The 12,868-nt window shown below is 39.7% G+C and overlaps 1 protein-coding gene across 1 annotated transcript; it reads right to left on the minus strand.

Annotated features, from left to right (window-relative positions):
* Nucleotides 1-706: 706 nt before the first annotated feature.
* Nucleotides 707-12,243, minus strand: LOC134672016 (uncharacterized oxidoreductase YjmC-like). The gene is made up of 9 exons (XM_063529915.1): nucleotides 12,211-12,243; nucleotides 11,151-11,308; nucleotides 10,111-10,299; nucleotides 9,265-9,380; nucleotides 6,047-6,145; nucleotides 5,778-5,864; nucleotides 4,845-4,953; nucleotides 4,302-4,459; nucleotides 707-1,565 (listed from the first exon to the last, which is right to left on the minus strand). The coding sequence occupies exons 2-9, from the start codon at nucleotides 11,299-11,301 to the stop codon at nucleotides 1,407-1,409; spliced, it is 1,068 nt and encodes a 355-aa protein (XP_063385985.1). The 5' UTR covers nucleotides 11,302-11,308; nucleotides 12,211-12,243; the 3' UTR covers nucleotides 707-1,406.
* Between the last annotated feature and the right edge of the window lie 625 nt (nucleotides 12,244-12,868).

Below are 12,868 nucleotides of genomic sequence, written 5' to 3' on the forward strand. Positions count from 1 at the left end.
ATTAAATAAAACATACCTAATCAATAAATATACGAAATACCTACTGTTCTTTAGGCAGCTTAATATCAGCATTTGATCCTGTAAATAAGGCCACTGAAATGAAGATTTTATGAGTTTAAGTAGGTATTTTAATTTTTTTTAAGTAAACAAAGTATTTAAACAATTTAATAAAACAAATGAACGATGTTTATAGTGTCCAATCATTGTAGCGCCTAAACATATGAAACGAGCAATAAAGTCACACTACGTATTTCAATTAAGTAAAATCAGGACTCCAAAGAGATCGGTTGTGTCGTAACTAGAGAATTAGTTAATATTCACTTACTTTATACTACTTAAATGCGTATAAAATTTGTGTGTTTAAATTCCTAACGAAAATCCGACTTGTCTGTTCGTTCGTGGTCGCTGCAATATGTACAAATTGTACAAACGTATAATCAAAGCATATTATAACAAACCTGTGTCACTTTTCGGTGGCTACTAATAGGTAGACCCCTGGAGATTGCACTCATATTATGATTCTTTTTGACGAGTTTAATTATTTATCTTTTTTATCACAATAAAACAACAAACTAATTGTATAATATAATAATAAAACAGTACCGTAAAATCAGGTAACTATTTACCCCCTTATTCATAAACGTTTACTAAAGTTGACAAGCCGATAATAATCGTTTGTCCCTTTCCGACGTATTGATATGATGGAAAGGGACAAACGATTATTATCGGCTTGCTAACTTTAGTAACCGTTTATGAATAAGGGGGTTAGTCCTTAAGTACAACTATGGCCCAGTTTATAACGTTGATTCTTAACGAGCCTTTATGATTTGTACTCGTTAGGTACATTTATTTTGGAGCTTAGTACACTAATGCTCTTTCTATTAGAGATGCAACGGATAGTTGTTTGGCCGGATACCGGATACCGGATATTCGGCCTGACCATCGGCCGAATATCCGGTATCCGGCCGCCGAATATTCGGCCAGCGGAACTATACTACATTTCGGTTCTTCAGGTTGCGCATTCTGCAGGTTTGACCTGTTTCCTAGTAAATGTTCGCGCGGACACATTTCTAGGTTCGATATGAGTGCGCGTGCAAGTCAGTGGAATGATTAAATTGCTTTAAAATAATAAACAAGTATGATTATGACTGTGTCTGTTTCATAAATCCAATTTGTTTACTCCGAAATCAAGCATTGTTACTATCCGGTATCCGGCCGGATAGTAGGCCACTATACGGTATCCGGCCGGTTAGTAAATTAATGGCCGGATGGGCCGGATACCGGATATTCGCGGTGCATCTCTACTTTCTATATTATATAGGTACACACTTTACTGGAACTTGAATTTGGATCATAGTTGTAAGTAGTGGACTAAGGTTACCTGATTTTCCGGTAAGGTAAATAAATTACAAAGTCTGTATAGGTTTCACGCCTAGCCGTTTTGCGAGAGCCGCACAAGTCTCGATCTGTTTGGGTTCATAGACAATCGTCCCTCTTTTCTTCGTTTGTTCCAAATGATTACGCTCCTTGTCTCCGGGAGCCAGTACTGGCAGTGAAGGATCGGCCTAGAAAAAGAAAACAAACATAAAGGTTCGACAACTTGCTTAAACATACCTAGAAGTTCTATTAGACTCTACAACTTGCCTAGAAGTTCTAGACTCGACAACTTGATTAGGCATAAGTACCTAGAAGTTCTAGACTCGACAACTTAATTGCTTAAACATACCTAGAAGTTGTAGACTCGACAACTCGACAACGGGCACATACGTTAACCAGATTTTATGATATTCTAGACAATGTACGTAGGTAATATCTAGGCTATGCCTTCTAGGCAAGCAATTGCCGTCGCCCAAAGACACCTCCAACATCAGAGAGGTTGCAAGTGCGTTGCCGGCCTTAATAATCGGAAATTAAAAAATCTTTTCTTGAACGTTTGGAGAGCGTATCGGTCTAGAAACACCGCGGGCTATAGTTGAAAGACTGTTAGGTATAAATACATGATTGAACTCGAACTATACAGAATACAGATATCTAGATTTGAAAAGTATTCCAGAGAAGCAGATACTTTTAGCGTGTTGTGTCATCTGCCAATTTTGATGTTGACTGTACCAACATTTTAAATATTAGTTTGGCAAACCATTTCCGTTAGTACAAAAAGACGACATATTTGAATAATGTAGGCGCGTAGGGTCCGTAATCCATTGAATGGATTTCGTGCCTTGTCCCAACTAGCAAAAAAGTCTCAGATTGCGCACTTTATAAGAGTAGTGAGCTTATAGCGCTCTTATTTTTGTTTTGAACTTGTCATCGCTCTTATATTAGTCTTAGACAAGCTAATACGCACTTTAGTAAGTTTAGTCTTATTACCTAGTCTTATATATGTATATAAGAGCATTTTATAATACCATTATAAGCCTCTCGCTCTTACAATAACATTTACTAAGTCTCATTGAACTTGAGAGTACCTGGTCTTATATCCACATTCTCTAAGTTCATTTGATCTTATAATAGACTTTCTAAATGCTATTATAAGAATGTAAGACTAATATCAACATGGCATAATACTATTATGAGCCTCTCGCTCTTACAATAACATTTACTAAGTCTCATTGAACTTGAGAGTACTTGGTCTTATATCCACATTCTCTAAGTTCATTTGATCTTATATTAGACTTTCTAAATGCTATTATAAGAATGTAAGGCTAATATCAACATAGCATAATACTATTATAAGTCTCTTGCTCTTACAACAACATTTACGAAGTCTCATTGAACTTGAGAGTACGTGGTCTTATATCCACATTCTCTAAGTTCATTTGATCTTATATTAGACTTTATAAATGCTATTATAAGAATGTAAGACTAATATCAACATAGCATAATACTATTATAAGCCTCTTGCTCTTACAACAACATTTACGAAGTCTCATTGAACTTGAGAGTACCTGGTCTTATATCCACATTCTCTTAGTTCATTTGATCTTATATTAGACTTTCTAAATGCTATTATAAGAATGTAAGACTAATATCAACATAGCATAATACTATTATAAGCCTCTTGCTCTTACAACAACATTTACGAAGTCTCATTGAACTTGAGAGTACCTGGTCTTATATCCTCATTCTCTTAGTTCATTTGATTTTATATTAGATTTCTAAATGCTATTGTAAGAATGTAAGACTAATATTAACATAGCATAAGAACACTGTAAGTAAGTACGTACTTTTCTGATCTTACTAAAGCTATAATAAGATCAACAGCAGCACTTTAGTAAGATATTAGAGTGATATAAGATCAAGACACTTATATCACAATAGAGAAGATCAATATCAGATGGTTTGATCTTAAATCGTTTTTGGGAACACTATTGTTAGTATAAGTATTCAACATGGCCACATCATTTGTATTCAGAATGCTTAAAATACTCTAATAGTGCGCTTGAAAAATGCACCTACATCAATGGCTGACTATCAATACAAAATAAAGAAATAAAATAATTATAAAAATATTCAAATACCATATTTGAGTAGGCGCATAAAGTTTGAAGTGTAAAACAGGGTCTACTTTACAATAAATAATATTTTCCCATGTGAATACTTACCCTGAAACATAAACAGACGATGATAAACAGCACGTTATTATATTTAAACATAATTCATAAAAAGTTTGATAAACACTTACACTAATATGTTTTTGTCACGTTGCAGTTAATTTCACCCGTATATTTATACTTCACAAATAGAATGTTTCAAACCAAAATAAGCTTATTTAGGCTTACAAGATTCTAACGTTCGACCAATATAAGCCTATGTAGGCTTACAAGATACTTACGTTCGACCAATATAAGCCTATGTAGGCTTACAAGATACTTACGTTCGACCAATATAAGCCTATGTAGGCTTACAAGATACTTACGTAAAAGCGATATTAGCCTAAAGCAGCTTAATATAGTTTTGAAAAAGATTACTGTGAATGCAAACAACATTCAATTAGACTGATATTAGAACGATATTAAAATAAATACGCTTATGCTTTGTGCCCAAACCCGGGCTTATACGATGATATAAAATCAATATAAGAGCGACAAAATTGTAGTCTAGAGACTGTTGTTAGCGTGATTTTGCTAGTTGGGTGTGCTACTGACAAAATTGGTTTTCCAGACTAAAGTTAGGTAAATATTAGGTACTTATATTTTTTCTTCTTAATTAAAACCTTAATAGCTTTGCTGATACGCGAAAAAATAACGTGTTAGTCAATCAGTGCTTTCAGTTCTTTTTGTATAAAAACGAATGAGCGTTACCGGTGGCAAACCCCTCCAGTGACTCAGTGATTCCGCGAGACGGTCCCCGAAGCCGGGAGCGAAGCACCCCGGGTCAATGGCCACGAACATCTGCCCCAGGTTGGGCGGGTCCTCGGGGTTGGTGCCACCCCACGGGCGTTGGTGGCTTGCCAGGGCTCCTGAAATATTTTTGAAGGCAGCGTTTGATAATGAAAATTGAATATGTTATAAACCCCAACGCTGATACGCTGACGTCAATTCGAGGTACCGTAAACTGGGGTTACTTTGACCCAATGGAGGGTAACTTTGACCCACATGAAAACCTCACATAAAAACATAAAAACGTGAAAGGTTAGCTAAGATTAATCTCATGTCATATTTTCATCTCAGTGGAGAAGTTACCGTCCAGGGCTAAAGTAACTCGACTTTACGGTACTTATCTCATTTTGGTCACCGTAAATTTAGCGACTTAAAATAGGAAATAGGTGCCTTTATCGTAATATTTACCAAAAATGTTTGCTGGGCAACTAAGTTATCTAAAATCATAACAGGAGGTGGAATTACCTGAAAGCGAGCTGCAGAACACCTCATTCATGGCGCTGAGGCAGTATCCTTTGTAGCCACCCGTCTTCTCCTCGCCACCTAGTGGGTAGAGGTGGCCTGATTCAAAACCCTGAAAAATGACAGTAGCTACATTAGTTACCACAGGAGCGCCATGCTCGGGTAGACGGGAAGTATATCTCGCGGACGAGATACCGTCGCGGCCCTCCTGTGCTAAGCGTACCGGACCACATCTTACAGCTAAGGTAACGCAGGCCTTTGATACACGCGGTTATCGCGTGATAGTGACAAGATAGGTAAAAGTGACATTTCATTTCCAACTGCAGCTGCAATACTGTTCATTTTACTATGGAAATTGACAATGACAGCGACGCGTTTCCATAGTGAAATGAACAGTATTGCAGCTGCAGTTGGAAATGGAATGTCACTCTTAGGCTATCGTTTCTTAGAGCGGTATAAAAAAAAATACGTGACATAAATAAGTAGTTCCACGAGAACCGCGTCGCCCCGCTTCGCGTTCGCAACGAGATCACGTCAGCAGAGGGCCTACCGCGTACCACGTTCGACGTGTTGCCTCCCTGTCACACTTACGTACGAATTTACAAGAGCGACAGAGAGGCAACTGAGGCAACACGTCGAACGTGGTGCGCGGTAGGCCCTCACCACAGAATAAATAATAGTACTATGTACAGAAGACTCACTCTCTAACAAATTCGCCTACGTAATGGCTCCTCTACACGATGGGCCAGCGCCGGTCACTCCTAGGGACGGATTTATGCGTTAGAGGGAGCAAGTGATATTGCTATCTCATTCTACCGCATGGCTGCGTCCCTTGGAGTGGCCGGCGCTGGTCCATCGTGTAGAGGAGCCGTAAAACACTACTTTTTGTCCACAGATCTTGTTGTTAGAGAAAATAATATTATTTAAGACACTTACAACTTTAGGATCGTTAGTCGGTTTCCCGTCCTTATCCATTGCCCAGCCATCAGGCAACGGTTTTCCTTCGTGTATCTTTATCTCTACCTGAAATTTTTATGATTAAAAAAATATATATGACAAGTTAATTAAGTTGTACAAAATTCTATTCCAGAGATTTTATTCCACATTTTACACGTTCTGGGAAGAAACGAGCGAGATGCCCGCTTATTCTTGGTGTGCCATGTATCTAACAAGTGCGATTGAGTCAAAAATACATTCCAAATTACCTTTCCCAAAGCAACAGCTGTTGTGGACAAGTCAACAAGCATGGAGTCTCCGCCGCTGGCCACCGCTGCAAACGCTATTGGGTTCGTGCCGAGAGCGCCCTGAAATTACGAACAAGTTTATAGGTAGCATATCATTTTCGCTGTTAAAGCCTAGCAAAAGTATGATAGAAGAGACAATAATACTATCATTTATAAAACTTTGCAAACCACTTAAATTTTGACCCATTTTGATGAACACAGACTTCAAATAGTTGGATAGGGATAACTATTTTCAAAGCTATGCCACCACTCCCTGTACAAATCTACAGTATATATTCCTAAAGAACCTTGGGTTGGGTCACCCTCTAAGGCAGCAGTCGGCAACCTGCGGCCCGCGGGCCGCATGCGGCTCGTGAACCTGTCACTTGCAGCCCGAGTGCTGCCTTGGCTATTTTGTATGTAATGAATGAATGAATGAATGAATAATATTTATTTCAGGACTAGTCCCATATTATGTTAGTAACAAGTTTGGTACATACTTAAATTTAGTGTTAGTGCAAAACAACATAACATAAACAACATAAATAAAATTTATAATTTATAATCTTCCTACGTGGAGCGCGATACATGGAGCTGTGTCCATCTCCGCATCAGCGCGGAATCCCAGCGGTCCGCGAACGCGCTCAGGATCCCGTTGGTGCTGCAGCGAACTCGGGCTAGCAGGGAGGCGCACCGCTTGCGCATTATGGCAGCAAAATCGTCGGTCCGCGCCTCCGCAAACATGCCCGACGCACTACAGTGCCGCGGCAACCCCAACAGAACCCTAAACGCGTTGTTATGTTGGACTCGCAAGTCGCTATATGCCCGCTGCGTAAAGTTGACCCACAGACCGCATGTATAAAAAGATTGGCAATATGCCTTGAACAATGTAATTTTCACAGGCTGTGAGCATCTTGCGAACCTGCGAGCCAATATATTACAACGGACAGACAGCGACCTGCGCTCCCTCTCCACGTCACAATTATCTTTTAAGTCCTCCGTGACCCAGTGACCCAAATACTTCACCTTTTGCACCCTGTTGAGAGGTGTGCCACTGAGCGAGATACCAGGAGCGTCCGTATAGGTCTTTGACCCTGCCTTAAAAATAATCGTCTCGCTCTTTTTGGCATTGTATTTGAGTCCATGGGTCACAGCGTACGACTCACACATTGCGACCAGTTTTCGTAACGCGCCAATCGATGGACTCAGCAGCACCATATCGTCTGCGTAACTAATGTTATTGACACAGATATCGCCAACGTGACATCCGATATTAGTGCTGCTGAGCTCAACGATTAGCCGGTTCATATAAAGATTGAAGAGCCGCGGCGAGCTTAGCCCCCCCTGCCTCACCCCGCACTCCAACCCATATTCATCTGAGTATGATCCACCCCATCTTACTCTGTTCTTTTGATTGCCGTACCAGTAGCGAAGCATCAAGGCGACCTCTGGCGGTAGTGTGGTTTCATGCTGCAACTTGTTCCACAGCGCATTATAGTCTACTAGTCAAATGCCTTTGACAAGTCCAAAAAACAGGCAAAAACAGGTGTATTTTTATCAGTGAAGTACTGAACAGTTTGCTTGAGACACAATATTGCACTCTCCGTGGACAACCCCGGCCTAAAACCAAATTGTGAGTCGTGCAAGTTTAGGTGCTTAGCGAGTTGTTTATCAAGCAAACTGTCCAGAACTTTGGCCAGAATAGTAGCTAGCGAAATCGGCCTGTAATTGGACATGTCAGAGGCATCTCCAGTCCTATTCTTCACTATTGGTACGACTACCGTGTACATTAGTTCATTGGGAAGGTAAGAGTGGGCAATGCACAAATTAAAAAACAAAGCAAGTACTCTGGGTAGGTGGGGACCTGCATACTTTAGATGTTCGACGCTGAGGCCGTCGAACCCCGGAGATTTCCCTCTAACCATATTATTTATCACCGTGGCAACTTCCTTTGTTGACAATTTTACAGCGAGATTCGTGGAGTCGCTGTCGACGGCCCCAGAATCACCCACCGCCGACCGCTCAGAGAGCGGAGTATGTACCTTAAAACTTTCTTTAAAAGCATTAGCTATATCCGCAGGATCATGCAGACCAGAAACGCTCGCAGGAAGGCTCGACTTAGGATTTAGGCTTTTTGTTCGCTTCCAAAAATCACCAAAACGTTTTTTAGAGTGACTTCTAGCTATCATGTCCATTTTTATTTGTTGCTGATTATTCTGACAATATTTCAGTTTTAACTTAAACAATCGCCTTGATTCTCGCATGCTATTGTACACATCGCCATGCAAAGGTTTACCACACGTTAACCACATCTGGTAACGCAATCTCGCCTCCCTGTGCGCGTCGCTGACATGCAGGTTCCAACCTGGCATTGAGCGTTTTTTAAGCCTATTTGTACCTTTATGAGAAAACTCGGCGCCCTGTTTAAGAGTACTTACTATATCATGATGCAGTGTATCCAATAACGATATGTGACCAGCATTCGTACACAAATTATTTGAGCATTGGTATAACTCTTCTGGCATAACCACAAGTCTTAACCTATTATTACAAAAATCATTATATTTCTCAATCTGCTCACTGTCCCTTTCCCCCCATATTACTTTATTACAGGGGTAGTTGGGCAGATCTCTAACATGTCTAATTATATCTATGTCACATTCTATTAACATAGGATAGTGATCTGATGTGTACACGTCATATAAAACGGAAACCTTTACTACAAAACGGCGCGCCGAGTTGGTCACCACACAGTGGTCCAACCATCTCAAGGCCTCGTTAGCACTGCTAAGAAAAGTGTGTGTACTGCGCGGCAAAAGTTCAAGGTCAATGCACGACCACGATTGTTCGTTACAAAAAGTCATTAGTTCGTTACAAAATCTCTCACCTGGGTGCGCATTAAAGTCTCCCAACATGATCACGGCCTCGACGTCATGCGTTTCAATTATTGCTACCATCTCACTTAAGCACTGTGTATATTCCACGAGATTATCAGCGGAATAGTGACTAGCGGCAATGTTTCATAAAGTCATAAAACTCACAAAGTACAGCCCGCGTCACCTCCGTTAACTGTGGCCCTAGGCTGCTAAAAGGTTGCCGACCGCTGCTCTAAGTACTTCACTCAAAATAGGCATCTGAGTTTAGTGAGGTCTTTGGTGGTCGGTAAGTATTTGATAGTAATTTTGTGAATTTCTACTCACTTTTTTGGCCCTTGTAGGTACTAAGAGTGGAGACGTGTTGGTGAAAGCCATACCAATCAAGCCGTGCTTCTCTGCTCTTTGAGCCCACCAACCGGCCATACCGAAGTGGGTTGATCCTGAAATACCAAATAAAAGCGATCGATGAATTAGGGATCAAAGTTTATGCTGAAAAATGTTAGAAGCATGATTGTTAATTACTGTCTCTTTATTGTACTAACCATACTTAGCCCATTTCTCTCGACCGTGAGAAGAGGTCTGTGCCCAAAAAGATTCCCTGAGTTAGTAAAGTAAAACAAAATAAAACAAAACGGCCACCAAACAGAATATGCATAGTATTGCATGGGTATACGTAAAAAAATCTTCGTCAAACTGTTTCCTAAACATCCAATGTAAAAGGTAAAGACACAGCATCCATCTATCGTACAGTACCCACAACAGAAAGTCTTATTAAGCTTACTGTGGGATTAGGCCGATCTGTGTAAAAAAATCCTATAATATTGATTTATTTTTTACCTTTTTTTAAAATGATGAATCATTTATTTACAAACAAGATATATATATACAATGGTAGTAGTAGTAGTAGTAGTAAAATACTTTATTGTACAAAAAGAAACATAAAACATGAAATAACACACATCATTAGTACAAAGGCGAACTTATCCCTTTCAGGGATAAAGGACAATGGTATTACTAAAAGAAATTAATAACTTGCTTAAATCTTAAATGGGCCCTTGAGGCATTGTACCAAGGATGCTGGCGGCATTACCTTGCTGTATCGCAATGCTGATACGTTGTGTGTGGTAGCCGCCAGCTCTTCGGTCACCAATTACGTCAACCAGTCTTTACCTTTAGTAGCCACCCATCCTACACCAGACTCCTTAGCTTTCTTGATAGCCAGATCCATGCTGAAGTTGCCAACAGTAGCCCCAAGTGCATTGCCACCGTCCACCCACGCCGTGCAAGCATTCTCTTTTAGAACTACCGGCTTGCCTTTTGGGTTAGTCGCTCCTGATAATAGATCGTTGACGTAGAATTCTGCAAGAAATTTATTTAAAAGTGAGGCTTTTTGTCATTGAAGCTTATAGTTAACATTATTAGATGCATAGATAATTTTCAGTGAAAGTGAATCTGGAGGAGCCATGGAACTTTTAATTTGAAAGACATTTTTGCTTGAAATTACCTTTGCAGTTTTAATTTTTAACAAGCAGAAAGGTCTGCGAAGAAAAATTTAAAAGTGGAAAAAATACTATCTTGTGTGAGATTTGAAATCACGGCCTCTGGATCGATACTCCAGCTCTCTGCCATCTGACCCACCAAGACCTCATCCATAGCCAGCGAATCTTTCCATGCATAATATTATGTGTCAAGGGGATCCTAGCGACATCTACCGTAGAGTGTTACACTTCTTAAACGGTCACCGGAGTTCTAAGTCATATTTTAAATTGACCTGTCACCAAGATAGTTTAAATTTTTCCACTTTTAAATTTATTCTGACCTTTGCAGGTTCGACTGACTGCTGGAGGGCGCCGTGGTGTGGAATGACATCGATCCCAGTGCGCCCTCACGAACGGCAAAGAGGGTGAAACGTTGGAGTGGGTTTAGTGGATAGGGCCAAATTCTCCCCCTCTCTCGCCAAGAGAGGGATAAGGAGCGGCGAGTCCCACACACCGTGCGTAAACGCATTCCCACTCCGTCACAAAAAAAAAAGACTTATAGCTCCTCTACATGATGGGCCAGCGCCGGCCACTCCAAGGGACGCATTTATGCGTTAGAGTGAGCAAGTGATATTGCTATCTCATTCTACTGCATGGCTGCGTCCCTTGGAGTGGCCGGCGCTGGCCCATCGTGTAGAGGAGCCATGAAAAGCGAAAGCGTTAATGGCTTACCAACTCTATTCAGTCCATGGCTGTAATGTCCCGTAAAGTCGGCTTGCAATAACAAATCTGTGTGTTCCCTCGCCTCCTTCTCCGGCACTCCAGTAGCTTGGAAGCACTCTCGCATAAACCTCGCAACCTCCTCGACGCGTACCTTAGGCATGATTGAGCTGAAATGAGGGAATATTGAAATTATAAATGTTATAATGTGAGTCAGTGATGTAGCTTGCGGTTGCTGTATATATAGAGGATGTTTTTAATTGCCTGTTAACATCATAATGATATTATATTAATTACTTAATAAAGTTCCCCCTCACCTTGTATTCCGAATCTTCATTTAGACTTTTAATGGTATATTATTTGCCATGGAAAACTTTAATTTATGGGGTCTAAAAGTTACTTAAAAAACATGCAAAAACGGACGACATATATCATCTTCATATTTACAAAGTATTTCAAATTATGTAGGTACTTAGTTTTAGTAGAATTGCGTGTTCATAATAAAATCGCCCTGTCGTAAGGAAGTATCGTGTTCCTAACTCGATAATTTCCCTTTGCACTGTGGGTTGGGAATTCGATACTGAAAAGGAACGCATACAGCCATACAGTATGGCATAATCAATTTACTCATGTCAGTATACCGGGTGTGGCCTGTAATATGAGCAAAAAATTTAACTGTAGGTAGGCTGTACTCCTCATACTGACCAACATTTGTTCAGCGACTTTTAAAAATAACTTGTGGTTTGATTTTTAATAAATACAAAAGTTTAGGTATTCCAAGATGCAATGTATTGCGAATTTTGTTATGTTTAAGGCGTGACAAGCAGCGTCAATCAAAATGATATTTGTAGTTAATTAAAAAATATATAAGAAGAAGAATAATCCTTAGCGCACGGTACGGACTTGGCGGATACTAGGCGAAAAAAGTGTAAGAGTTTTCCGTCCGAGTGTTCCACGACACTCACGCATTTTTTTGCTTGGGAATTTTATTATACACTTAAATACAGGCAAGTTCACTTACAATAATATTAATTTAGTTTATATTTAAGTACAATATTAATAGATAACTTACCACGATGTTGCTGTTTTTGTGATACTTACGCAACTGACTCAAATATTATGTAACTGTATCTCCATCTTTAATCATAATTTATAAACACATTCGTATACTTAACATTATCTTAATTAAACTGTAAACTAAAGGTGTGACGTATGATTGTACAGTTGGGGACAACTCAAGGTGGTTCACTTTCCATACAAAAAACTATTGTGTTTTGGGTACCTATTAAGTAATTACACACTCTATTTCGAATGTTTATTTGCGCTAAATTGATAGTAAAACTTTGTTTTATTCAGAAACCCGCCAATCGCTTACGCTCCGTAACGATCGAAACGCAAATGCCACTGTCACACTAATATGGATAATATAGATAATTTGAAAACTGAGCTACATAGATGGTAGGTACCATAATATTGCATGTTCACCCAACTTGCTTACATAATGCTTGTGAAGTTTCAGCTCAATCTGCTCAATCTAAAAATGGGAAGTGGGTCTAATTTAACTTGCTAGATTAAATAAATAATAACAAACAGGGGTTAGCTAAAAGTTTGTAAAAATGTTTTCATCTCTCCTGTTCGGAAAGTTTACCTTTCATAGGCTGATAACCGGGTGGAAAATGCATTTCCCACCCTAGGGTGGAAAGTATGTTTTTTTACTTCGAGCCACGGCT

The sequence above is a fragment of the Cydia fagiglandana genome, chromosome 16, assembly GCF_963556715.1.
Source record: "Cydia fagiglandana chromosome 16, ilCydFagi1.1, whole genome shotgun sequence".
NCBI classification, from domain to species: Eukaryota; Metazoa; Arthropoda; class Insecta; order Lepidoptera; family Tortricidae; genus Cydia; species Cydia fagiglandana.

Coding starts and splice junctions, on each gene's coding strand:
- LOC134672016 (XM_063529915.1), bottom strand. CDS start 11,301: ATGCCTAAGGTACGCGTCGAGGAGGTTGCGAGGTTTATGCGAGAGTGC. Junction 4,954..5,777: donor CGACTAACGATCCTAAAGTT/GTAAGTGTCTTA, acceptor GTCATTTTTCAG/GGTTTTGAATCAGGCCACCT. Junction 4,460..4,844: donor GTTCTGCAGCTCGCTTTCAG/GTAATTCCACCT, acceptor AAAATATTTCAG/GAGCCCTGGCAAGCCACCAA.